Source organism: Rattus norvegicus, chromosome 1 (assembly GCF_021556685.1).
Source record: "Rattus norvegicus strain SHRSP/BbbUtx chromosome 1, alternate assembly SHRSP_T2T, whole genome shotgun sequence".
Lineage (NCBI taxonomy): Eukaryota > Metazoa > Chordata > Mammalia > Rodentia > Muridae > Rattus > Rattus norvegicus.
The window spans coordinates 247,752,528-247,779,742 of record NC_141534.1 but is presented as its reverse complement, the minus strand read 5'-3'; the positions used below and the strand labels follow the sequence as shown (position 1 = coordinate 247,779,742).

Sequence of the window (27,215 nt, the reverse complement as noted above, 5' to 3'; positions counted from 1 at the left end):
TTTTCCTCCTCAATCAAAACTGTGCCTGATCTAGGTTTAGCTCTCACCCATTCTGTATCTGAAATCTTGAGCTTCAGAAAAACAGAATGGAGTCCTCTCTGTAACACCTGAGGCTGGCCTACCCTCTTAGAGTCAGATCGCGAGGCTGCATATCCATACTCTTCCGTCATGTCTCTCCGTTGTCATGCCACGCCCGAGGTATCAAAGCATCTCTTCTGTTTCTCTTTCTGTTAGTCGCTACATTTATGCTGATCCTCTGCATTGCACCATGACTTACCTGTTTCTCAGGTTATTGAAGGATGATTTAAAAGAGTATACATATGCAGCACGCCTGTCAGGTTTGAGCTATGCCATTGCCTCAGGGATGAATGCAATACTTGTAAGTAAACGCAGACCGGAGAAAGGGCAGCACACTGGTGATGCTTTCAGTAGCGCTTGGGAGGACTGTTAACGTCTGCATCTCTCACAGGAAGGCTGATGGTTTTCTTCCTTGCACCTTTTAAATGACTGAAGGATTCAAAATAGTATTAGCCTACTAATAAACGGTTGGGAAAACTCAGTGCATCTTGCGCACATGTATCTGTGCTACATGTATGTGCATGCTTTCTTTGAGATGTTAACCATACTAATCTTAAGAGCATGCTTTTCTTCCCATGTATTTGAGTCCTTTTCACCTTAGAAGTAAAAGTTATTTGTTATTATTGCGGTGCTTGAATTTTGCTAATACCTCAGCGTCTTTTGTTTCTGTGGATAGTAACAGAAAGGTCCCATGTTCAGATCCACCTGGCAGTTTACTTTGTGGCATGTTTCATTAACTGTTTTACATGTGTTATACGTACGTCCTACCCTTGATAATATCTCAGTTCCGAAATAACATCCACCTAATGGCACCTGTTCATCTCTCCGGGCCTGGGGAGCACATGTTCAGTAAGACTGACATGAGAGCATGTCCCAAAGCTTACACAACGTTCTAAGAGTGCATTTGTTTTCCACTTGTGTCCTTTATCTTTTTTTTTTTTTTTTTTTTCCGGAGCTGGGGACCGAACCCAGGGCCTTGCGCTTGCTAGGCAAGCGCTCTACCACTGAGCCAAATCCCCAACCCCCTGTGTCCTTTATCTTTTTATCAGAATTATTTTTCAGGTAGCTGTTGTTTTACGTGTAAGAATAGCTTTGGTCTAACCATTCTCAGATTCCACTAAGACTCAAAGATCAAAATCACAGCAGGCTTTCTGTGGCCTGGGACCTTGGTTCCAGCTGCGGTTCCTGCCTGTCAGGAACCTCGCAGGATAGTGCTCCTCGCAGGGTAGTTCTCTCTCCTCCCAGGGTAGTGCTCCTCACGGGGTAGTTCTCTCTCCTCGAAGCGTATCCTGTGTTGCTCCAGGTGCTGCACATGGAGATGTAATCACAGCCTTTCCTCTTCTGTGCTTTCAGGATGTGAGGTCGAGGCTGTTAAAGTAAATGGTTGTCAGGCAAAATCCTCATAGGATATACAGTATATTTCCTCTACAAGTTTATATGCCATTGGCATTTTAGAGCATCAGCAGAACTCATAAAATAAGCAGGTAGTCAGGATTGTGGTTCCTTGTTGGATAACTCAGAATGACGGCAGCATTAGGCTATGGAATAAAATTAGGGCTGCCTGATATTTCCAAAGATGATGATGGTTTGTTCTCTTAGGGGAGGCAGGAAGTTGAGATGGGGTCTCGCTGTGTGACTAGCCTGCAACTGGCTGAGTAAGCCAGACTGGCTTCAGACATGGAGCTGCCTCGCCTCCCAGTTACTTCCAGTCAGAGCTGGTTATTTAAATATTTCTAAACAGTTTTGGAATGTGTCCAGTAACTGTCTAGGTAACAGTCTCTTGGTATTTTTGCCTCTTTACTATATCCATAAAAGTATTAGCTAAACTCTTTATTAAACAGTCTTTCTTAAGACAAAATTTAAGGCTTTGAGTATTGCTCCATGGTGAAACATACTTAGCATGGCCCTGTAGTTCAGTCTCCAACAGCAAAAAAGAGACAAAACTTAAAACGCATCTGTAATTAAGTTTGGTAGTGTGCGAACACGAATGTTCCGATACGGTAGGTGCCACTATAGTTAGGCATATGGGGCGTTTACCTACTGTTGACTTTATTTGGGAAAAGATGTGATTTCAAATGGAGATGATTAGTGTTAAATTATTGAGTTCCTTGTTTTATTTTCTACTTAATATACTAGTATTAGGATTTTTTCAAGGTGTTTTTAAAAATCAGACTTAAGATGAAGCCATCTTAAGAGTTTTTTGTAATACCTTGACCTCTTTCCATAGCTCTCAGTGAAAGGTTACAATGACAAACAGCCAATTTTGCTAAAGAAGATCACCGAGAAAATGGCTACTTTTGAGATTGATAAAAAAAGATTTGAAATTATCAAAGAGGCGGTAAGTCCGATACTTTTATAATTTCCATTGATATAGTTATAATGCCATATTTTTAAAAAGTAATTTATTTTTATTTCATGTGCATTTGTGCTTTGCCTGCATACATGTCTATATGAGGGTATTAGATCCCTGAACTGGAGTTACAGACAGTTGTGAGCGTCCCTGTCGGTGCTGGGAATTAAACCCTGGTCCTTGGGAAAAGCAGGCAGTGTTTTAACCACTGAGCTATCTCTCTGGTCCCCATATTGTCATATTATAGACATTAGTAATAATGGAGAGAGGATAAAAAAAGCATTCCTGATCCTGGTGCATTTATGCCACGTCGTCTTTGCTAAATCCTGTATTCTACTCAGAAAGCCGAACCCACTAGTTGTATACCTGACTGTCAGCTTCAAAACATACTATAGCTGCAGTTCAGGCTCTGAGGGAAACTCCAGAGAGAGACTTTTTATAGTTTTTATCCCGATCTTCATCTCAGACAGAGGACTGCCTACTGGAAGAATTTTCGGTTGAGCATCCAGTAGCTACTACCCATGTTACTTGCTTATGGAGGCTTTGATGATTGTAGACTGGGGACTACTTTCTGAGGCGTGCAGGATGTCCCATAGCGAAGGTAGATGTAGGTTAGAGGTAAAGATGTGGCCTGGGCAATAAAACACATGTCATTTACTTTAAGACCTAGAGAAGGGTAGGTGTTATTCTTAACCGTATAGAGGAGGAAGGAGCCTGCATTCCAGTTAGCCATCGCTTACATAAAAGGAGTTGGCTGATTTTCTGAGTCGACTTTGAAGGTTAATGACCCTGTGTTTCCCTTCCCTAGTACATGCGATCTCTTAATAATTTCCGGGCTGAGCAGCCTCACCAGCACGCCATGTACTACCTCCGTCTGCTGATGACTGAAGTGGCCTGGACCAAAGATGAGTTAAAAGAAGCCCTCGATGGTGAGTCTCTCCTACTTAACTCTCCACCCTGATTCTAGTCATTCCATTGTCAGTGTACAGTAAGCAGTGGTCAGTGGGAAGGATTTCTGCATCAGGGGCCCTTTCAGGGTAGAGAAGCACAAGTAGAAAGATCACTTCGATGGAGATGGAGCAGGTGAGCGTTAGAGAAGGGATTCCCAAGGCAGCACAGTGAAGTGGACCACGTTCCAGTTTCGCAGTAACTTATACACCAGTGACTGTAAAAAGACCTTAGACTTAGATAAGACTCCGGGTACGTGTGTATGTATAACCTTTAAAATTAAGACAGGTGCACATGCTTTTAGATTGAAAGATAATATCTGTAAATTGCCTGACTTATCATAGGTGTTTAATTAATAAACTTAATTAGTTCCTAAAGAAGGACTAATACATGGGAAAGGAATGGGAGAAGTAGGAAAATTACTTTCGGGCTACAGTAATAACAATTGCCACCTACAGTGGCAGTGCCCACCTACAGATGCTAAAATTAGAAAAAATTTAAGGAAACTCTAGTCAGTGAGATTACTCGAAGGATAAACGTGCTTGCCACCAAGCCTGATGGCTTGAGTTGGATTCCCATGTTGGAGGAGAGAACTGACTCCTGTACATTGTCCTTTGTCCCCCACCCCTCTCCAACCCACCCGGTACATTCAACACCACCACATACATGAGCGGCTACTCCCCACTCTGGACCACCACACACACTAGATGGATGAATGAAGGAATGGTTAATGAAATAAATTTTTAATTTAATATTTGGAAGGAAATCTATATTTATAGAGTCTCAACGTTTTCCCCAAAACAGGTATTTATTAATTATAATGGGAAATTTGGCTGTGATAGTCTTTGCTGATGGGCACTTCCAAGTTGCTTGTGGAACACATACAAGTCACTCTGTTATTCCCCAGGGTTCAGCAGTACATTTATAATGAAAACACCCGGCAGACACCACCTTAGCCAAGCAGTTTGTCGTAACATATCCTGTGCACACATTTGATGCACATGCCTCCGTAGTGCATCTCCCTGCTAGTACATACATGTAATATGACCTTGAGAAGACCCTAGATAAATAAAGGAGTTCTGAGGAGCTTGTCTCCAGTGAGAGGCGGTAAGGGTGTGGGACAGGTAATTGCAATATAGGACCATAGATTAGATCCTGGACAGAGAAAGGACATTAGTGTAAAAATGAAATCCAAGACCAAGATTGATAGGACACACCTTATAGTTCGTGGACTACCTGGTCTACTTAGCAAGTTCTAGGCCAGCCAGGGCTATACAGTGAAACCCTGTTTCAAAAAAAAAAAAACCAAAAAAATCTTTTAAAAATCCAAATAAGGCCTGTATTCTGGTTCACAGTGTGTATCAGCCGGGAATGCAGCTGAGTGGTAGGGTGCTTGCCTAGTGTGTACAAGGCCTTGGGTTTGATCTGTAGAACCTTGAACGAAACAGTGCCTATCAGTATTGATTGCTCAGGTTTTGGTAACCATATTAAGGTTATTGAAAGATGATAATATTAGACAAAACTGGGTGTAGGGTATAAGGGAACACTAGTAATTTTGCAAGTCTTCTATGTCTGAAATTATTTCAGATGCAAAGCTTAGTTTGTTTTTACCTTTTTTTTTTTTTTTTTTTTTTTTGCCAATCCTCCTATTTCTTACTCTTTTTCAGATGTGACCCTCCCCCGTCTTAAGGCCTTCATACCTCAGCTGCTGTCCCGGCTGCATATTGAAGCCCTTCTCCATGGCAACATAACAAAGCAGGTGCGAGATGGAGTTTTAGCAGGCTTCTCTGGATTGCCACAGAAATTACTTCCTCTATTCTGTGTCAGAATTGCCTCAGCTTTCTCTGTGGAAATCTATCTTAGAGTTAGGATAGTTAACTAAGGCTGTCTCTGCTGCTGTTGCCTGACCTACACCGTCAGAGAAGAAATGGAACTGATTGTCCCTACTGTAGGCTCACAGACTGCAGAATCAGGACCTCATTCAAGCCCCGACACTGCATACTGGATATGTAATCTTATGAAAATGTGTTTTCTCTGCTCCGCAAATCACAAGCCTAGTTTATAGCATACAAAGAACACTACAACATTTCCATGACAGTCTGCCTCAAGGGCCCGGACTCTGTCACTCGGTACTCGGTCTCAAACAATATGGCCAAGGTCAGATGCTTGCCCATGGTAGCTTAGTTCACGACCACACTTACGTTCATCTTCTCTGTTCTGCGTCCGTGGTCAAGGTCACCGATGTGAGCTAACTGTTCCTTCCCGTACCTTTCCGTCTGTAGAAAGGCCTTTTACTCCCTGTATCAGGACTGTGTGGAAGGTTGCTTGGATGTCTGTTTCTTTTCACCACTACCATATTAGTTTACAAACTCAGTTTTAATCCATTTGAATAGGATTAAATGAATTTAACATTTAAAATGTTTTTTTTTAAATATTTTATTTATTTTATGTATATAAGTACACTGTTGCTGTCTTCAGACACACCAGAAGAGGGCATCGGATCCTATTACAGATGGTTGTGAGCCACCATGTGGTTGCTGGGATTTGAACTCAGGACCTCTGGAAGAGCAGTCAGTGCTCTTAACCACTGAGCCATCTCTCCAGCCCCCTTAAAATGTTTTTATGATCATATATTTTTGTTACTGTAATGGGCTATCCAGTATGCTGTTTTGCTTTTCACACAGACAGGATGTACTTGTGTTTTTTTATAATGCACTATGGTATTTCCTTCCCTCCAGGCTGCCTTAGGAGTTATGCAGATGGTAGAAGACACCCTTATTGAGCATGCTCACACCAAACCTCTCCTTCCAAGTCAGCTAGTCCGGTACAGAGAAGTTCAGCTCCCCGACCGTAAGTTGAAATGAGCTGTATAATAATGTGGTATATTACAATGAATTGAATATGCTTGTAAATAACATATAGTTTCATGTCGGAGATCTACAGGAAGCCTCATTTATAGAAATATGATTGATTACAAGTAGGTGGTTTTGCCAGAAAGTTCCTTGGTTGGTGAGCCATGTACATGAAATTAAAGGCAGGCAGTACTTTTGAGGAGACTGACATTGGAATTGACTGGTCCTTGCATATAGAGGAGTCAGAGAATAAAACTCTCATGCAGCTAATGAGAGATGAACTGTGAGGCCTGGAGAGGCGCTCAGTGGGTGAGGTCATGCACTGTTCCTGAAGAGGACATGACTTCTGTTTCCAGCATCCATGTTGGGGACTTAAAACAACCTTTAACTCACTCCAGTTACAGGGCATCTGATGCCCTGTATCCTCCATAGCTACCTGCATTCTCGAGCACAGATACACATGCGTGCATGCGTGCGTGCATACATACACACGTCATACACAACATGCCCGGAAGGGCATAGTCGTGCACCCTATTAATCCTAGCACTTGAGAGGCAGAGTCAATTGGATCACTCTGAGTTCAAGGGAAGGCTGGCCTACATAGTAGCTTGCAGGCTAATCAGGGCTACACAGTGAGAATTTTGTCTAAGCGAACAAAAGAAAGCTGGGCTAGAGTTGTGGTTTAACTGGTAAGGGCTCACCTACTACAGAATAGAGGTGATCGTGGTACATGTTTGTATTCTCAGCACTAGGAGGTGGAGGTGGATGAGATACCATGATAATGAGTTAGAAGCTAGCCTGGAATATGTGACTGTCTCACAAATGCAGATAACAGCATATTCCTTATGTTTTTACAAGGGGCCAGCATAAGGAAAAACTTTTATATGTTGAGATTTATAATATTAGATCATAGTTATATTGACATAGCTTCTTTTGATGCAGAAACTCAATGAGCATGGTTTCAGTGTGCAAAATATAGTGGGGACATAGTAGACAGAATGAGGGCATTGACACTTCAGGCCATTCGTCACTGTTGGTGTTCCCTGTGCATGCAGTGCCCATGTCCCCTTCCCTGTGTCACAGGGCCTTTGTCTATGCTCTGTTCTCTCCCCTGGGCTGTCAGACAGCTATGACAAAATACCCAGTATAAGAGGTGGAAGCAATTAATTTTGAGTCACAGTTTTGAAAGTTTCAGATCATGGGTATGTCGCTGTTTGCTCTTGTACTTATTATTTTTTAAAGATTTATTTATTTTACGTATATGAGTACACTGTAGCTATCTTCAGACACACCAGAAGAGGGCATCAGATCTCATTACAGATGGTTGTAAGAGGATTTGGTTGCTGGGAATTGAACTCAGGACCTCTGGAAGAGCAGTCAGTGCTCTTAACCACTGAGCATCTCTCCAGCACCGCTCTTGTACTTATAACAAAGTAGTATATAAGAGCATATGGTGAAGGAGTCCCTCACCACAAGACAACCTGGCAGTAAAGAGAAGGGGCGTGGCCAGGGTCCCAGTGTCCCTCTCAAGCAGATGTTCCCAAAGACTTCCTTCCACCGGGTCCCACACGTACTAAAGCTTTTGCCACCTTCTGATAGTGCCCAAGGCTGGGGACCAAGCTCTGTAGGGATAGGGATGTGGCTCAGTGGTAGAGCATTTGTCCAGAATGTGCAAGGTCCCAATTTAATCCCCAAGACTTGGCCCAGGCTGTAACATCCTCTGAATGTTTTCTGATATCCTCAGCTGGAATAACTACTTGTGAGTTTTTCTGAAACATCAGAGCTCTCAGCACTTTGGCTCTCGTGAGGATTAAAGGGCATCACTGTTTTATGAGATTACGCACTCCTTTAAAGGCAGGGGCTTGCTTTAAGTGGCTACAAAAGCAACCCAGCTATGTTATTACTTCACGCCACCTCTGTGGAACACAGCAGGTTGTGCTGTTATGCATGGCCGGTCATCACAAAGCAGATAAAGGTTATCCGGTGCTGCTTCTAGCCTGTTCCTCAGCCACTGCGGGCATGGCAGAGAGGAAGAGTGAGGATCTGCTGACCGAGAACCATCCCTTTGGGCTGAGCATGCAGCTCTGAGGTGGAACCTGTTTAAAGGCAGTCGATGGGTGTGTGTGTGTGCGTGTGTGTGTGTGTGTGTGTGTGTGTGTGTGTGTGTGTGTGCGCGCGTGTGTGCGTGTGTGTGTGCGTGTGTGTGTGCGTGTGTGTGCGTGTGTGTGTGCGTGTGTGTGTGCGCGCGCGTGTGTGCGTGTGTGCGTGCGTGTGCGTGCGTGTGTGCGTGTGCGCGTGTGCGTGCGTGTGCGTGTGCGTGCGCGTGTGCGTGCGTGTGTGCGTGCGTGTGTGCGTGCGTGCGTGTGTGTGTGCATGTGCGCGTGTGCGTGTGTGTGTGTGTGTGTGTGTGTGTGTGTGTGTGTGTGTGTGTGTGTGTGCGCAAACCAAAAGGAAGAAGCACCTGCAGCATTCACCTTCATGTGAAGGGAGCCAGTCTGGAAAGAGAGTGTCAAAGTGAAGTTTTCATGCCTCTTCCTTCTTTCCCTCTCTTAGGACCCTGCCTTTTGCTTCCTGATTGTTCCGTCAAATTGTCACAACCTCAGAAATAGCACAGCTTACATTCCCAGTCTCAAAATGAAGGTGTTAGAAAATTACTCTGATGTAGCCAGCTGATCAGATGTGGATGCCTTCGCTTGATTCTCTACTGGAAGGCATTTACAGCTGAACAGCTAAGTCTTATGCACTGTGAAGGAGAAAGTATTTTGGGATATGTGTGAAAAACTAGAAGATGAAAGTTTAAGGAAAGAAAACTTGTCTGTGGAGCGGGCAGACACAGTGTGGTTGAGCATGCATGTAGTCTCAGCACTCGTGAGACAGCGGCGAGAGGATTCCATGGCAGACCCAGCTGTGTTAATTGTCTTCTGTTGCTATGGTAAAACACTGACCAAAGCCTTCCTGGGGAGGAAAGGATTTATCATCTCACAGGGTACAGTCCACCATCAGGGGAAGCCAAGACAGGAACTCAAGGCAGGAGCCTGAAGCAGAAACCCCGAGAAAGGACACTGCTAACTGGCTTACTTCTCATGGCTTACCCAGCCACTTTTCTGGGAGGTTTTATTTAAGACAAGTTGTCACATTGTAACCTTGGCTGGCCTGGAACTCCCTAGGTAAACCACACTCTGGCCTCAAACTCATAAAGATCAGCTGTGCTGTGCTGGGAGTAAAGGCAGGCACCAAGCCCCTTCTTGGCTACTTTCCTTACACAGCCCAGGCCTACCTACCCAGGTGTGGCACCACCCACAGTGGGCTGGAGTGGGCTGCACTCTTTCTCCCATAAATAAATTACCTACCAAGAAAATGCCCCACTTACATGTCCTCAGATTGGTCTGATGGAGGAAGTTCCTGAACTGAAACTCCTCCTCCCCAGAATGTCTGAACGTGCATCAAATTGATGAATACCAGCACAAACGGTTATATGACAGCAAGTTCAAGGCCAGCCTCAGCTACATGGCAAGACTTTGTCTCAAAACCACTAAGACAAAGACATAAAGTTAAGTAAATGTAATCTGACTTTATTAAAACCACAGATAATTTTGAGCCTGCTCTCTTTCTGAAACTTCTCAGGAGGATGGTTTGTTTACCAGCGGAGGAACGAAGTCCACAATAACTGTGGCATTGAGATTTACTACCAGACAGACATGCAGAGCACCTCGGAGAACATGTTCCTGGAGCTCTTCTGCCAGATTATCTCTGAGCCTTGCTTCAACACTCTGCGTACCAAGGAGCAGCTTGGTGAGAAGGAAATGGGGATTGCAGGATACCAGAGACTGTAATGGACATTCCCCACTTGCACAGTCACATGGCACTGTGTACCAAGCCCGCTACATTTAGATGTGAGAGCCTTGTTTGCAGGGAAACTGTGAAAGCCTTGTGTATATGGAGCTGCTTCTGAAAGATGAGCTGTTAACGTCCTGCAGATACAAGAGCTGCTGTTCTTCCTTCCTCTTCTTCCTTCTCTTCCTCCTTTTCCTCATCCTTTTTCCTTTCTTTTTATGGTGAGGAATTTGGACTCCATCTCCTCTTTTTACATGTTCGGCAAGTCCTCTGCCACTGAACTATGTCCTTAGCCCTACTGTTAAAGCAATTCAGAATGAGATGATACTGAGTTTCTATTTCATGCTATAAAAGGTAGGGAAGAAAGAATGCTAGGGGTAGGCCTGCAGGTAGTCCTGCGGGGGAGCTTAGCTTTACAAGCCTTGAACATCTGAGGGCAGTGCTTCCTCTCACGTGTCCCTGAATCCCAGTGCAGGAGAGACACGAAGTGTTTGCGTTTGCACTTGGTTGGAAGTCCTGGAGAGCCTAGCACTTTTGGTCAATGAGGAAAAAAGTTCACACTTGGAAGGCGGAAGCGCCATCCTCAGCTACTTAGACAGTTCTAGACCATTCTGGGCAGCATGAGGCCCATCTCAAAGAAAACAAACAACAAGAACAAAAGTTCCCATAATGGCTGGGAAGAAAGGATTTGAAAGGATACGGGTGTGTCTCTCCACATACTCTGTCATTTTAAAGCATTCCCTATGCTGGGCGCTGAGCTTGGAGAATGGACAAATCATGGATAGTTCCTCCCAAAAGAGCTCAAGTCACAATGGCTGACCTGTGAAAGAGTAACAATTATTCAGTGTTCCTGTAAGAGTGTTCAAATAGCACAGCTCCTGAGGACTGTAACTTGCCCAGAGACCCCGGGGCCCAGAGTGTCTTCCGTAGATCCGTACAGAGCTGATGAAGGGAAAAGCCAGGAGCTCAGTGGAGAGAAGGGTTGGGAATGTTACCTGTGAAGGAAAGGCAACTGGCACTCTGTGAGCACACGGCGGGGCGTGACCCCCAGTGGTTGCTGCTGTCTGAGGTGCACAGTCTGCTTCACTCTCTGTGGCCTGTTCTGCCTCAAACGTTGGTAACTAAAGTGGATCCTCCACATGTCCACACACTCTCAGGCCTGTGTCTAGAGCCTGACCTAGTGACTGACAGATAAGAGTGTCCTGGACCTGCACATGCTGTGAGGCCCTGGCTCACCGCACATTCTGCTACTCCTGGGCCACAGTGGGTTCCTAGTGGCACATGCTGAGCCTGCCACCAGTTATACATTGGAATTCCATTTGGGGAAGGTGACTTTCTATGACTGCAGACACTGCTACCGGCATCGTCAAGGCCTAGTGATATACACAAGACAGGAAAGACTACCAGTGTGGACAAGGACGTTGCCCTTGTCCAGAAACTGCTGTACCCGGGTTTGCTGCAGGTTCCCAACTAGAGGAGCATGTCCATACACCAGAGAATGGACCTGTTGACTAATGAAGAGACTGACTAAACACTTTCAGTGCACATGCACCAGGGCAAGTGTTAGATGCTGAAAGCCGTCAGGGGCATGCAATTTACTGTGAACCAAGAGGGCCTGATGCTACTTTGATATCCTGTGGTAACAGCTGGTGCAACACACTGCAAGCCTCCCCTTGCTCAATGACCTGATCAGTAGTCCTGTCTTTGTGGTCCATAGCAAATATGCCTCTGTTGGCTGCCACGAGTTGGAGATGCCTTGGACACCAGCTACTGTAACTGGAGGCCTGTGCCCAGATCTCACACCCTGCCCTGTTCTGAGAGTGAGTGCTAGCACTGTTTGCTTCATGTGGGCAGCTCCCCCACACTCTGCCCATGCACAGGCCTTCAGGACCCCAGTGTGGCTCTCCGTAAGGTAGCATCCTTCCACCCACCTCTGATAGTCTCAGAACTCAAAGCAAAAAAATCTACATGGGCCTCTCTCGTTCTGGCCACTGGAGTCTCTGTCTTCAGCTAGAACTTGCCCACGGTGCTTTTGATGTTGTAGGTTGAACTTGAGCAGGAAGATGCAGCTAGAGTGGCTTTGAACTAGAAAGAACAAAATAAAATAACGTGAGTCTGCAAAATACGGAGATTGGAGAGAGAGAATGTGTTGGGGGAGGGGCACTGTCTCAGCACAGAAGATGTTGGTACATCTGTGACCTTCAGTTAGCTTGTCCTGGAGGGCTGGGTTGCCCAGAGCTGGTCCCGGACCAGATTATCCAGCCACTGCTTCGTAGAGATGGCTGTATGGGGGCTTAGATGGGAAAGCCAGGGCCGAGGACTTGGCTAGGGCACCAGAGTGAGCTCCGCAGTTTGGAGGAGTGGGAATAACTTGCGCATAGTAAGCATCAGAGTCAGGGAAGTCATGGGGTTTGAAGGATGAAGGGGATTATGGGTTGTTTTGTTTTTAAGAAAAAAAGTCACCCTCAAGTTTTCTTCAGGGAGCCTTTCTGCTCAGTCCTTAGGAAGAGGACATTGCTTTAAGTGGTTATATCTTCAGGCGCGAGTGAGCTGAAGTAGGTCTTACTTGCTCTGAAAGGCTAAGTGGTCTGAGTCCCGTGCAGAGGTCCTGACGGGCTGTGTGTGTGCTCTTCAGGCTATATTGTCTTCAGTGGACCTCGTCGGGCCAACGGCATCCAGGGCTTGCGATTCATCATCCAGTCAGAAAAACCACCTCACTACCTGGAAAGCAGAGTGGAAGCCTTCTTGATCACCATGGAAAAGGCCATAGAGGACATGACAGAGGAGGCTTTCCAAAAACACATTCAGGCGTTAGCGATTCGCCGACTCGACAAACCAAAGAAACTCTCTGCAGAGTGCGCGAAGTACTGGGGGGAGATCATCTCCCAGCAGTACAATTATGACAGAGGTATGTAAACAGCTCCGGCGGAAAGTCACTGTAAGGTCTGAGGGCACCAGACGCATTACACGTGGTAATTCATTTTGGGACACTTCTTTAAAAATGTTGTTTTTTAAAATGGATTATTTAACAATTTCCTGCTAGAAACTGTCTCCTCCCAAATTAGATCTGTTCCACGTGTTTCACTGTGTCTGTCATGTCTGTGTAGCCCGTGAGCACTGATACTTGAACATCTATTTTACATACATGACTTGGGAGGAAAGTAGATTAAACTTCCATAAGGAGGTGCTGTCCCTGAACAATTCAGAATCTCCAAGCTCTCCTCCACTTCAGACGTAGAGGGGCTGTGTGTCCTGAAGTCTCCTGCCTACGATTCTTCCCCATTTCATGCCAGAAGAGAGTAAGCAACAAAGCCAAGCCACAGTAGAAATCAGGAGATTGGTTTATTCCTTTTCTGGCATCACCACACTGAAGATCTTGACCAGCCGAGGCCATGTGGACTCATTTTTCCTGCCTGTGGCTTTTGTTTTTGGGTTTTTTTTGTTTGTTTGTTTTTGGTTTTGTTTTTTTTTTTGTTTTGTTTTGTTTTGTTTTTTTTGGTTCTTTTTTTCAGAGCTGGGGACCGAACCCAGGGCCTTGCGCTTCCTAGGCAAGCGCTCTACCACTGAGCTAAATCCCCAACCCCCGTTTTGTTTTGTTTTATTAAGCCAAGGTCTCACTACATATCTTTGGCTGATCCTGAGCTTGCTGTGTAGGACTGGGCTGGCCTCAGACTCCTAGAGCGCTGAGTTCTGCCTGCCTTGGCATCCCAAGTGCTGGGATTAGAGGTGTGCACCAGCGTGCTCTGCCTTCCCTGTGGTTAGCAGTCGGGTCCCCTGTCAGTTAACTGGTCCTGATCCAACATCCCACTGTGCATGAAGCAAACTGGTTCCCAGGCTGTCTTAGCTACTGTAGCATGTGCTGTGACTTTACCTGGAATCTGCCTTCTGCCTGCTTAGGTAGCAGTTGGTGGCTTTAAAACATGGGTTCATGGGCAGGAGAGAAGAGCATCAGTCAAGTACCACCTGCTGCTCAGCCCAAAAACCTGAGTTTGATCCCTGGAACCAACACGGGGAGAGAAACCCAACCAAAAGCTGCGCTGTGGCTTTCACACAGGCACACGGACGGGAAAGTCCTTAAACTCGTAGGTGCTCTAGGGCTCAGAGCGAGGTGCATTTTTTTTCAGTGCAGTACTTTGGACCGTTTACGGTAGAGAATACTTATGAATTACTGCTTGGTTGTCTTTTCAGATAACATAGAGGTTGCATATTTAAAGACACTCAGCAAGGATGATATCATCAAATTCTACAAGGTCAGTGGCTCTGTTATCCAGACTGTTCTATTTTCTGACTAGTATGTATGTATTTACTGCATGTCAAGGTCAGGCAACTTGCACTAGTTCCTCTCCCACCGTGTGGGTCCCTTGCCGCCAGACTTGGCAGCAGGTTCCTTTCCCACCATAGCCGTGTTGGCTCCTCAAGTTTGGTTGACAGTGAACTGGCTACACTGTGCACTGCTGCTTTGAACTGCCCGGACTGGATTTCTGAAGGTGTTTTTGTAGAATTAAGGATTTGGCCTGTTGCTGTTAGACTCAGTCCCCTCTGTGTGACAGGGACTACAGCAGCTCTTGTGGTTTCCAAACCTCCCTTTGCAAGCTCCTCTTGATTCGGCTTCTGCCGAGCTCAGTAAAAACATTGCTGAGCTTTTTAGTGGGGGCAGGGGTGGCAAAGGGAACACAGTACACAGTCAGCTTCTGAGTTTGCTGTGTCTGTGCTTCCCGGGAAGTGTCGCAGAGAGGCCCTGCCCGAGGGCCTCCAGCACAGCTCTAAGAGAACACTGTTCCAAGTCTCTCCCTCCATAATGATGCGAGGAGAGGTTAAATAAAGTCACGTCCTAGTCACGTCCTAGTCAGGGTTGTCATCACTGCAGTGAGATCATGAGCAGAGCAAGCCGGGAGGAAAGGGTTTATTTGGCTGACGCTTCCAAATCACTGTTCATCGCTGAAGGAAGGGGGACAGGAACTCAGACAGGGCAGGTGCCTTGAAGCAGGAGCTGATCAGAGGCCATGGGGGTTTGTGGGGGAGAGGGCTGCTTACCGGCTTGCTCCTCACATCTTTCTCAGCCTGCTTCCTTATAGAACCCATGACCACCACAAGCCCCAGGGATGGCCCCACCCATAATAGCCTGGGCCTTCCCCATCAAGCACTAATTAAGAAAGTGCCTTACTGGTTTGCCCACAGCCTGATCTTTAGAGGCATTTTCTCTGCTGAGGTTTCCTCCTCTCAGATGACTCTAGCTTGTGTCAAGTTGACATAAAACTAGCCAGCTAACATAGCCTGTCAAATGAAGAATTTCAAAGTTTATGCCACAGAGGAATTGTGCTTAAAGTGTTACACATTCTTTGAATTTGTTGGGACTTCTAATTTACATAAAATTTACATAAAATATTTTTGTGCTTGATTGTAAAACAAGGAAAAATAATAGTCTGTGATTACCTTAGCACTGCAGAGCTGCTCCCTATTTTTTATCTACTTAGCCTGGATTGTTTGTGATTCTGATCTATCTGATACAGGGAGAGAACTATGCGCGCTCTCTCTCTCTCCCTCTCTCCCTCTCTCTCTCTCTCCCCATGCTTCCGTCTTTTGGGGAACAGATATCTACAGATCTACAGTGCCATTTTTCCGGGGCTCTGTTGTGGATGCCCACAGTGAAGTCAGCACTTGCCATTCTCTTTAGGATGGTCACACGAGCGGTGAGACTCCCTACTCACATGTCTGGGGCACTAGGGTTTCCACACCCTTTTGCTTCATCACCAGGATCCTGTGGCAAGAGAAGAGTCAGGAAACTAGAACAGCCCTGACTTGGCTGTTTCGTAGCGGAAATTGATTATACAGAACACAGTTACTGTGCCATGGTCCCCTCATCTACACATCCACAGAGCTGCTATTTCCTGTGTCTGCAGAAAAGTTAGTGAAGTTCACATCACCTTAACGATAGACAGGGAGACAGACTGCAGAGCTGGACAGGAAGCTTACGGTCCTGACCACTGTGCAAGCATGAGGGCCTGTATGTTAGCTGGCTGTGGTGGCACTCATCTGAGCCTCACACACACAAAAGGAGACTGTGTCTCAAAGCAAACAAAAAGATTCGCTTTTTATTCTGTTGAGAAGGTATTTGCTTGTGAGTGAAGGTACCTATGGAGGCCCTAAGAGAACACTGGATCCTCTGGATTAGAGTCACAGGCAGTTGTGAACGGCCTGGTGTTGGTGTTGAGAGCTGAACTCAGACCCTCTGTAAGAGCATTGAATACTTCTAAGCACTACGCTATTGGTTTTTTAAGGCAAGGGACTCATTCTGTAGCCCAAACTAGCCTTGAACTAATAGCAATTTTTTTGCCTCTGTGTCTTAAATGTTGTGGAAATAGCTGTGTGTAGCATGCCTGGTTCACATGTGTATGTTTGAGCCACTTTGAGGGTAGAAGTGGATGGCTGGACTCGTTACTTCTGTTGCCTTGGTGAAGGAAAGTCTCTTTCTCTCATTGCACTTAACTATCCTTGTCCTTTTCAACGATAGCCTTTTTTATATGGATATATAAAAAGCACATTTTTAACATGATATTTCACCCCAAGTGCACTCTGTCTACTTGAAGAGCCACAACAGGGTGGTGAGGGCGGAGTTGGGTGTGGGATGTGTTCACCATCAGCCTGGGCATTGCCTGATGTGCTGTCTCAGGTTGGCCTGGGTCCATCGTGAAGATCTGCAGGGCAGCTGCAGGAGCATGCAGGGTCTGACACAGACCGGGAACTCACACAACCCCGCCCCAAACTAGTTGATCTGTGACTTCACCCAAGTCACCCAAGCTTTGAAGCCTCAGTTTCCTGCTCTGTAAAATAAGAGGCTTATTGAAGGAAGTATGTGATTGCCACTCTGTGACATTTATTAAATAGATAGTCTCAGGCTTTTTGACAGTCGGAATGTATTTTCCTTCCAGATGTTATAAAATACATTTTAGCTGTGTTTATTTACAACCTGCAGGCTGCTTCACTTTGTGAGTACAAGTGTTTGTTCTCAGTTGCTTACAACTGAGAGTGATCACATTCAGTCCTGTCTGGGTTCTGAGATTGTCATCCTCAAGTATTACTTGTCACAGCTGTTCACAAAAGACCACACCCCAGTGTAACCTCCAATAATGCCCCCAGAAGGAATGAAACAATGCCTTTTCTCTGGATAAGAAATGCCTACGTACTGAGTTTGTGACAATAGTGATTATGGAAATCACTCACTCTTGGATTTAAAAATGAGCACATTTGGGCTGGAGAGAGGCTCAGTGACCAAGAGCACTGACTGCTCTTCTATACGTCCTGAGTTCAAATCCCAGCAACCACATGGCGGCTCAAAACCATCTGTAATGGAATCTAGCACCCTCTTCTGGTGTGTCTGAAGACAGCAACAGTGTGTACAGTACACTTACATAAAGCAAATAAATCTTTATTTTAAAAAAAGGTTTTAAAAAACCAAGCACATTTATACCAACAGGGCTAAGTGTAGAAGAGTCATTGCTCTAACTGCCCTCCCCCTGGAGTTCCGCAAGGCACTGGCAGACACCCCTGGAAGAAGGGCTTCATGATTGTGTACGCTTGTGCAGTCATGGAGTATATTACCGTTTTAAGTTCTGTAGCCTGTGTTTGCTTTATCTCAATTGGCAAAGCATTCTTATTTAAATTCTCATTCTGGAGCCTTTTTTTTTTTTTTTTACAAAGAATTGTAAAAGTTTCTCTGAGTTCTGTTTTACCAAAAGGTGGAATAGTTTATTTCTATAAACAAACAAACAAGGCTGGTAAGGAAATGTAAAACTGAAACGCTTCAGGTTGAGGAGAGGGGGTGACAAGGGGTCAAGAATAGACTTTTGATGCTGGGTGTTGTGGCACACACCTTTAGTAAGAAGGGCAAGTGGATGAATCTCTGTGAGTTCAAGGCTCACCTAGTCTACATAGTGAGTTCTGGGCTAGCCAAGGCTACACAGTGAGACTCTGTCCTTTTTGCGGGGTTGGGGAGTAGGATGAAGAGAGGGTTTCACTCTGTATGTAGCTCTACATGTCCTGGAACTTGAAGTCACAGCCTGCCTCTTGAGTGCTGGAATCAAAGACATGTGACACTACTCCAGGCTGAGACCCTGTTTCTTTTTTTTTTTTGGTTCTTTTTTTCGGAGCTGGGGACAGAACCCAGGGCCTTGCGCTTCCTAGGTAAGCGCTCTACCACTGAGCTAAATCCCCAGCCCCGAGACCCTGTTTCTTAAAGATCTTTACAAGCAACCTTTTGGGAGGTTTTACAAAGCAAACATTGGAAGCAAACTTACTAGAGTAAGAACGAAGTTCTCAGATGAGTTACTTGGGAGTCCCTCCTAGGCGCTGTTGGGCACTCACTCCGTACACTGCACGGTTTCCTTTTAGATACCTGGACCAGTTTTATGATAATCACAATCTGTCCACAGCTGTTGAGTGGACTTGGTTTGTCCCGTAATCTTTTTCCCCTGAGAAGATGTTGCATCAGCTAAGGCTTCAGAGGAAGCTTCATCACAACGGTTATCCCATTGTCAAAAACAAGAAAGGTCCAGCTTTAGGGAAGGTCAGGAGAAACTTTCCCTCCCCTGCTCCGCGCACCAGGCCTGCTCTGCGCATGAGGCTTACAGTGTTGGCCTTGCCGCTGTAAGCAAGGAAATCCCTCCGAAGAACCTGAGAGGCTAAGAACGCTTGAGTGCCGTTGACTGAGGCACAGTGTTTCTCTCCTGGAGTCCACATCATTAAAGCCGGCATCAGGACAACTCACTGAGAAAGATGTGAGCTCATGCAGGAAACTGCTGTATACAAGGCGGGACTCACTAAGTATCAGTGTACTGTCCCTGCGCTAGGTGAGAAAGCCACAGCTTATCCGCCCACAAACTTCTAGTACAGAACTCGAGAAAGTCTTAGGGGAGCGAGGGTCGTGATTGTCCTGAGTGAGGGCCACTAGAGGAGCCAGGTATTGTGGCGCAGGCATATGATCTTAGCACTGCGTAGGCTGTGGAAGGATTTCAAGTTCAAGGCCTCCCTGAGCTGCATGGCAATAATCTGTCTGAGAAGGAAAGAGGGAAGGGAGGGAGGAAGGCAGAGAGGGAGGGAGGGAGGGAGGGAGGGAGGGAGGGAGGGAGGTGTAGAAAGAAAGAATGGCACGTTATCACTAGGTGGCCTAGACATGAGGTGGCTCAACAGGTAAAGGTGCCTACCATAAAGCTGACCCCACACGGAAGACAGAGAGGATGTTGTCTGTCTGTATAGCCAGTTCTCACTATGGGTTTAAGCAAATCACTTCATTACCTTGGACTTAAGTTTCCTCATCTATAAAATGGGAGTAACTTTGGTAGTGCTAGGGGTGGGTATAGCCCAGTGGTAGAAAATTTGCCTGGCATGTGTAAGGTTCTGGGTTTGATTCCAAGCACCAAAAGTAAGTCTTGCTTGCCTTCTTGAATCTTTTAGAGTAAAATCATGTGAGAGGAGAGAAAAGAAGGCGTCTATTCACATCTAACTATGGCAACTGATTCTTCAGTGCCCCAGAGAGAACTTCATTTTAGGTTTCTAAGCTGTTCAAGACACTGACCTTGGCTTTCTTGTGCTTAGGAAATGTTGGCTGTGGACGCACCAAGGAGACATAAAGTATCCGTCCACGTTCTTGCCAGGGAAATGGATTCTTGTAAGTATTGGATAGTGACTTTAAAAACTCTGTGTTTTAATCTGATATTGAACCATATGATGGCTGACTCTTACGATAGTCACTCACCTTACAGAACACCAGAAAGTGAAGATCTAAACAAAAGGACCTGAGGCAGGGTCTGTTCTGTTGACAGGTTTGGGGGCAGGGGAGTGGAGTACTGGAGGAGCTGTGGTGGCTATGCCAATCTGGGCACCATGTCCAAAAGCAGCTGCGGGGAACCACCTGCGGGTGGCATGGGAGGAATGTCATCTACATGGTCCTCTCGCTTTTCAGAAAGGCAGAGCCTCAGATCTAGCCCAGGCAGACCAGAGAGGTAACTCTGCTCAGGCCAAGGGTGTATGGCCTCACGGCCACTCCCTTGAGCAGTGCTTGGGACAGGCACTCAGGACCTGCAAAGTATGTGACAGGCCTGGTACAGAGGTGTTTGTACAAGGACTAAGTCTTGCTTAGATTTTTCTTTGAAAATTGCTCTTGTTGTAAGTGTGAATAAATAAAGAGTAGAGACTCTGTTTTCTTACAGGTCCTGTGGTTGGAGAGTTCCCCTCTCAGAATGATATAAACCTTTCCGAAGCGCCACCCTTGCCACAAGTAAGAAACCTTAGGCGATGCCTGAGGCCTTCATACTTAAAGGAGTTTGCGGTCAGAGTGAGCGAGAACCTGGAGGTCCAGGTCACTGGTGTTGGGACTATTTGAGGTCTCCTCGAGTGTCTGCCACTCGGCCTCTGCCAAGGCTGCCTTTGCCTTTGTTTCACAGACATGTGCTTCAGGCTGGCCTCAAACCCCCTGTATAGCTAGAGCTGCTTTAAACTCCTAATCCTCCTGCCTCAGCCTCACAAGTGCGAGGCATGAGGGTGCGCTCCTCCAGCCCTGGCTTCGCCTCTGGTGTGAACTGTGTAACTGTGCACTGAGTCCTCTCCAGCCATGTCTTCCCCAGACTCAGACACTAGAGTGGCAGTGTGTGGCCCTTTCTGTAGTATCTCTGTATTTACTAATCTTGAAAGACTAGCATTTCTGAAAGGTGAGGAGATGGGCAGCGTCGCCAGGCTTTCCTGGGTGTTAGCCAGCCCATGGACGCCCAGGGAAGGCCAAGAGTGCCGTGGTCTCTCCAGAGCAGACTTAGTCCATGACCCTTACTGTATTGCACCCCATCCTGCCTTTCCCAAAGAGTCAATACCCTGCTCAGTCTAATTTCTAAACATAGCACACTAAAAAACCTTTTTTTCTTTTCAGCCTGAGGTGATTCATAACATGACTGAATTCAAGCGCGGCCTGCCGCTGTTCCCCCTTGTGAAGCCACACATTAACTTCATGGCGGCAAAACTCTGAAGAAGCAGCTGCGCCCCTGTGCCTTCCGGGGCCAGGAAAGCAGTCTCAGCTTTGAGTAGTTTCTGGCTTGCAATTAGAGAGACAAACAGAAAAGAGTTATCAGGCATTATTATGTAGAATGTTAAAAACCCAAAGTAATAAAATTATAAAGTCTTATAGATGTAGAATATTTTTAAAATCTCTTAAATATTTTAATGTTTTTCTTTTTATTCCTAAAAGAAATTTCCTTATATTAACTGCTTAATCTGAAGAAAGATATCTCAGTACAATCTTTCTTCCTTATTCTGTAAAATAGTCACTTGTCTGAAAAAAAAATAAGAGCTTTTTTTTCTTAAAGGCTTCAGAACACTTAGAAAGGATTACCTTTTTAAGACGCGATCAAGCTCAGATCTGCTTCTGTCGATGGTTCCTGTGAACCAGCAGAGCATCGCGGTGGGCAGATAGTGCACAAAGCGGTTCCGCGTTCCTTTACTAGTGAACCTGCTGATTAACTAAGGCATGGTTTTAATGTTTTTATAAAACTTGGGTATGTTTTTTAACCTTCTTAGTCAAATGCTAGAAAACCCAGAATACCCAATTTACAGTGCTAGAAATGCAGATTAACCTTGAATCAAGTTCGGAATTTCTCAGGATTCCTGTGGGTTCTCTCTCATCGAATTCTGTTGACATTTCTGTTTCTCGTAGTTGGTCTGCTGGGTTCCATCAGCAGACACATACTGCTGTACAGCGTGTGAGACATGCTGTGCTGACATCAGCTGTTGTGACTCCCCGTAACTCCTAGGGTGAAGTTGTGATCCGTGTGTGAACTAAAACATTTGCCCCTTTAGGGACTCAAAAGGCAGCAAATACAAAGCCACCTCCTTGGAGATACAAAACTGTGGCGTTCTTAAACAGCCAGTCTCCGTAAGACTCTAAACTCCCCACTGCTTCCGGTCTCATCTTGCCTTAAGTGTTATTTTTTGAATATATGAATATAAACATACAGATGATGACTGGAGTGGACTTTTAAAAAATATTTTTTTCACAAGATACTATTTTAGGTGAAAATGTTACTGTAGATTTAACAGCTGTTTTAAAGTATTTGCTATTATTAAAACTTCTTCAAGAACAAGCGTGGCTATGCTCCCACACACAGGCAATAGTAACAGAAAGTGCTCCTGTTTGTCCACCAGCTCAGGCAAAGTACAGAATGGCGTTTCCAAGTGACATTTTACTGCCCCGTATTACTTGATTTGCCAGGATTTTCTGCTGTAGAATCTCGGCTTCTCACAGCTTAAGTTTCACATTTTCCAAATACGGTGAACTTGGGCGACTGTGGAAGCCGCTCTCCCCGTGGTGCTGCGACCGTCTTTTATCCATGTGTTCTAAGAGTCTCCCGGTGAAAAGCCTGTCTGTGTCCATCAGAAGACATGAGTCAACACTGCCTTCTCCTCTGAGCTTCAGCCAAGCAGCCAAGGTTGACTTTGAACTCCTTGATCCTCCTGCCTCCACCTCTCAAGTGCCGGGATTAGGCGTGCGCCACCCCGCCCAGTGTAACTATGCAGCTTTTCATTGACCTGCAAAATCTATACAAGATGAATCTAGACCTAGTCCTGAGTGTTCGAATCCATCATTGTGAAAGCGAACTACGGTCTGCTACCTTTCCTGTAATGACCCACATGCCGTTGAGTAACCTAGCTCTTTAAAAAAAATGGGTACAGTTAAAAGTTTGTCTTCTGTATGAGAAAAGGCACCTGAAGAGATTGGAAACAATCCCATGTTGCCTTCCATGAACCTGCACGTGGTGTTCGGTGTGTTCCAGAGCTCCTGTGTGTCACTTGGCATCCAACCGGTTCATCTCAGTGGGTCCAGGTTGTGGTCCACGAACAGTAACATACCACCCAGAGACTGCGTGCACTCGAGCTTCGCAAGTGAGATTTGTGAAAAAGTCATGAGTTGCCAGAGACTTAAAAGTCTTTAATCAGTCAATGTAAGAGCATGTGACTCTGCCAGTGTGGCGGGGTCCTTGGGTTATCCTGTTTACAATAAATCTGACCTGGGACTCTGCACTCCCGTGTTGTATTACTTTACAGTTTCAGTGAAATACTCCAGCTTCCCTGTCAGCATCCGCCCTTGGCAGGATAGTCTGTTAGAGGAAGCAGCGGACTTGGGTGTGCGTGCGCAGACGCATGGGTGCACTCGCTGGTGCCCAGTAACCGCGGTTAACAAGCAGCTTGTTCATGCCCTTCTGGATGACGTGTAAAAGGGGAGCCTCTGGGTTGGAGACCAGAGTCTTGCTAAGCAATGTCACTGACTCAAGTGAATTCATAGCTAAAACTCTCCTCCCATGCTCAATAAAGAAATTTAACACCGATTTAACATCAGTATTTCAGTAGATACAGAGGGGGAGCCCTTCTCAACTCAATTAGTATTATTTATCATAGTAACAAAGTGAAGAGAAAAACAGCGTATAATATTTCAGGTTAATAAGAATGTTTGATGATGAAGTCTTCAAATGCGGGCCCCCCCCCCTCTGCCCCACTAGGGGGTAGATACAGCTACTACTTAATGATGGGGTGCTGACACTTCTCCTCAGGAGGTCGCCTTCTCTAGTCAGTCTTGTGTCTGAGGTCCTAGACAGTGCAGCAGGGTATCAGCACTGGGAGAAATGAAAAGTTGTTTGTGGGCAACATGGTCATGTGCACACACAAAAAAAATCATAAGGAATCTTCAGAATTATTAACAAGGTGTAAGGAAAGCATGACAAAAGAGAGGTCAACGTTAATACTGTGTGTGTGCGCGTGTGTGCGCGTGCGTGTGTGTGTGTGTGTGTGTGCGCGCGTGTGTAAAACAGAACTTAATGCTTGAATAAGTCAAAGTGTGAGGAGTAAGGACATGGAAAAGTTAAATGCTAAAATTGCAACCAGACACAGTGAGTTCGTAACCAGGTTGTGGGAGAGCAGAGAAGGCCTGTGGCTGTGCATGCAGGGAGAGCATGGAGCTTAGGAAATGGCTCCTAACAAGGGAAGCAAAGCAAGACTCAAGTTGTTTAAAAGCAAATGAAGTTGGGTGTGCTGGCCCAACAGCAGTAAAGACAGTTTGAGGCCAGCCTGGTCTACGTAGGGAATTCCTAACTAGCCAGGACTACACGGTGAGACCCTTCTCTAAAGTGGTGGGGATGAGATGAGATATGCTTGCTTATGAGGTCTGACCTGAAATCCAGGCTGTCTTCCTAACCCTTCCCTCCACATCTCTAGTGCTCAGATTATAGGCCTGTGGCTAAGAAGTATGTTCCAAAATAAGAGTTTAGGCTCACTTATTTGAGGTCCTTAATGGTTGGCATACACTTTTAAAGTTCACACAGATGTCTTGAGAAGTCGGTATGCATCTGAGGTGAGAAAGACAAGTCTTAAAAGTTTGTCCCTGACTAGGTCTGGCCGTGCACACCTCTGATCCCGACACTGGGGGATCAGAGACATGAGTTCCAGGGGTCACCGTGGCTATGTAGGAAGACTCTGTCTTTAAGAAAACAAAAACACGGCCCTGGGTTCGGTCCCCAGCTCCGAAAAAAAGAACCAAAAAAAAAAGAAAACAAAAACTCGAGGAGTGCACCCTGAAGCTCTGTGGCACAAGTGAGTGCATACGGGTATGTAACACACCGCTTCATGGAGGCTCGAGGAAGACGCTGGCGTCTATTCCAATCATGAGAGCATCTCTGATCAATTATGGAACGTTATTTTTATTTTCTTTACTTTAATATTTTTAAATGTGTGTGTGTGTTCGTGGGAGTGCACACGTGTGTCAAGGTCTTCTGGTGTCAGCAGCCTTTATTGTCTTGGGGCTCGATGGCCAGTTAAGCCATACTACTCTTGGCTTAAAAAAAAAAAAAAAAGAAAAGAAAAAAGGCTTTAAAATTGTGTGTGAGTATATTGAGGTGTGTGTGTGGGGGTGCCCATGCCATACCACCAATGTGAAGGGCAGGATAATAAGCAGGTGGCTCTCTCTCTACCGTGTAGGTCTTGAAATGAGCACAGATCCTTTGGACTTAGTGCCAAGTGGCTGAACCATCTTCCATCTTGCCAACCTTTTTTTTTTTTTTTTTTAAAGACAGGGCCTTACTGTTTATTCTAGGCCAGCCTTAAACTCGAACAGATTTGCCTGTCTCTGCCTCCGAAGTTCTGGGATTAAAGGCCTGTGCCACCATGCCTTTATTTTGTTGTGATGATACTCATCCTATTCTAGCCATTTGGTCTGGGGAAAGGTGGTACTGACAGTGCAAAGCCAACTCTGTCCACCAGGCGGAGACAAAACACTTCTCAGTGAGAGCGGTCCACACAAAACCTGATTTCAAAGCCAACTCCCATTTATGTAATACAGAAATCAGCAAAAATGTGGCAAGAGCTAAGCGTGCACACCTGTAATCCCAGAATTCGGGAGGTTGAGACAGGAGGATTGCAAGACTTAGCTGGGGTTACACAGCTAGACCCTGTCTAAAAAAGAAGGTAGGAGGGGTTGGGGATTTAGCTCAGTGGAAGAGCGCTTGCCTAGCGAGCACAAGGCCCTGGGTTCGGTCCCCAGCTCCGAAAAAAAAAGAAAAAGAAAAAAAAAAAAAAGGTAGGTGGAATTCTTGGTCCTATTGCTTGCCTCCCAAAGAATTTTGTCATCATTGGAGAAAATGCCAGGAACTGATTTTAAAACTAATTTGTGGCTACAAATGTATCTTATTCATCTAATTACATGACATTGTATCTACAGATATTTTTCATCATTTTCCTTACTTAGCTGACAAAAACCACACCAGAAAATTTCACTTCAAAACTGGGACCAATGTGTAGCTTCTCCTCCCATCCCCTGCCCTCCTCTTTCTCCTGAACCTAGGCTCTTGCTCATGTTGTAGACCTAGCATGTGATATTTTACCCCCATGCTTCGCTAAGACAACCATCCCCGCTCCCTCTCCGAGCTCTTTGGTAACTTCATCTTTGTATTCCTTTGTCCCCATGTAGGTAAGTGGAGATGGTCAGAGATGTCTGTAAAAGCCACACACAATCCTCCACTCAGGAGCTTTCCCCATGCCCCTCCCTCCTGTCCCTTGCCTCATCCTACTGCGGTTCAGCAGCCATCCCTGTCCCTGTGATGACGTGTGAGGACAAAGGCCACTACTAAGGATGGCAAAAAGGTTCAGGGGTCCCTTCCTGGTGACCATTCTGAGCAATGTCTATGTCGGTGGGGGTTACAGAGGCATGAACTTGTTTTTGAGACTTAGGAGTAACGGTTGAACAGGCTTCCGGTTGCAGGTAAATGTATTCCTAGGCAATCCATCACTGACATTAACATGTTAAGACTGCTGTGTAGGGCATGTGGGGAGTGTGTTGGAGCACAGAGCCCAAACCAGGAGAGACGAAGCTATCGAGGGTTGGACTTGCGCATGCCTACAGCACCTCCTCAAGGCAGGGGCACGGCTTCCGAAAGTAGCCAGGACTACACGGTGCATTACCCCGTAAGCTATGAGATGGAAAGAAACTGCATATTCCTTTCCTGAGGGAAACCAGAGTTTTAGGTTTATGCTAGGCCAACGAGGTGATCAGGGGAGGAGTGGCCTAAAGGGTGAACACACACACACACACACAGACACCACACCATCCAACCGTGACAGAATTGACCTTCTCACCTGGGTCCCTGCTCCTGTGACTGCCTCTGAGGTCTCTGGTGTCCCCAGACACATGCACAGATGATCGGGACAGTGTTTACTACTGTGCAGACTGTCTACCAGCGCAAATGTCACTTAACTCATCTTCGCCCCTGACGCCTCCACTCATCTTCCTCTTTCTCCTCTGTGTTTACTTAAACTGTTGCTGTAAACCTCAGGTTACCCATTTTATTCTGTTTCTTTTGGGGGTGAAAAGTTGAGTTTCTGTCCTATAGACCTTGATTTCCAATTAAGTGTATTATCAAATGTTAATGCCACAACTAGTGGGTTAGCTTTAGGGTAGAAATTTGTGTTGGGTGTGTGTATGCAAAAATAGGTATTTATGGGGTTGGGGATTTAGCTCAGTGGTAGAGCGCTTGCCTAGCAAGCGCAAGGCCCTGGGTTCGGTCCCCAGCTCCGAAAAAAAGAAAAAAAAAATAGGTATTTATTTTGAAACAGGATCTCATTATATAGCC

The 27,215-nt window shown here is 45.7% G+C and overlaps 1 protein-coding gene across 8 annotated transcripts in view; it reads left to right on the top strand.

Moving 5' to 3' along the window:
- Positions 1-23,121, top strand: part of Ide (insulin degrading enzyme) — a 99,095-nt gene extending 75,974 nt beyond the window's left edge. For 5 of the 8 annotated variants that reach the window (XM_087638272.1, XM_087638370.1, XM_087638410.1 and 2 more), the window contains exons 16-25: positions 2,306-2,416; positions 3,237-3,357; positions 5,044-5,135; positions 6,115-6,226; positions 9,853-10,020; positions 12,698-12,970; positions 14,251-14,312; positions 19,654-19,726; positions 20,268-20,335; positions 20,978-23,121. In XM_087638272.1, coding sequence (XP_087494398.1) covers positions 2,306-2,416; positions 3,237-3,357; positions 5,044-5,135; positions 6,115-6,226; positions 9,853-10,020; positions 12,698-12,970; positions 14,251-14,312; positions 19,654-19,726; positions 20,268-20,335; positions 20,978-21,073 — 1,176 coding nt within the window. In that variant the 3' untranslated portion in view covers positions 21,074-23,121. Of the gene's footprint in view, positions 1-234; positions 380-2,305; positions 2,417-3,236; positions 3,358-5,043; positions 5,136-6,114; positions 6,227-9,852; positions 10,021-12,697; positions 12,971-14,250; positions 14,313-19,653; positions 19,727-20,267; positions 20,336-20,977 lie in introns of all 8 variants that reach the window. The other 3 variants (XM_087638313.1, XM_087638447.1, NM_013159.2) reach the window with 2 other exon arrangements.
- The last annotated feature ends 4,094 nt before the right edge of the window (positions 23,122-27,215 follow it).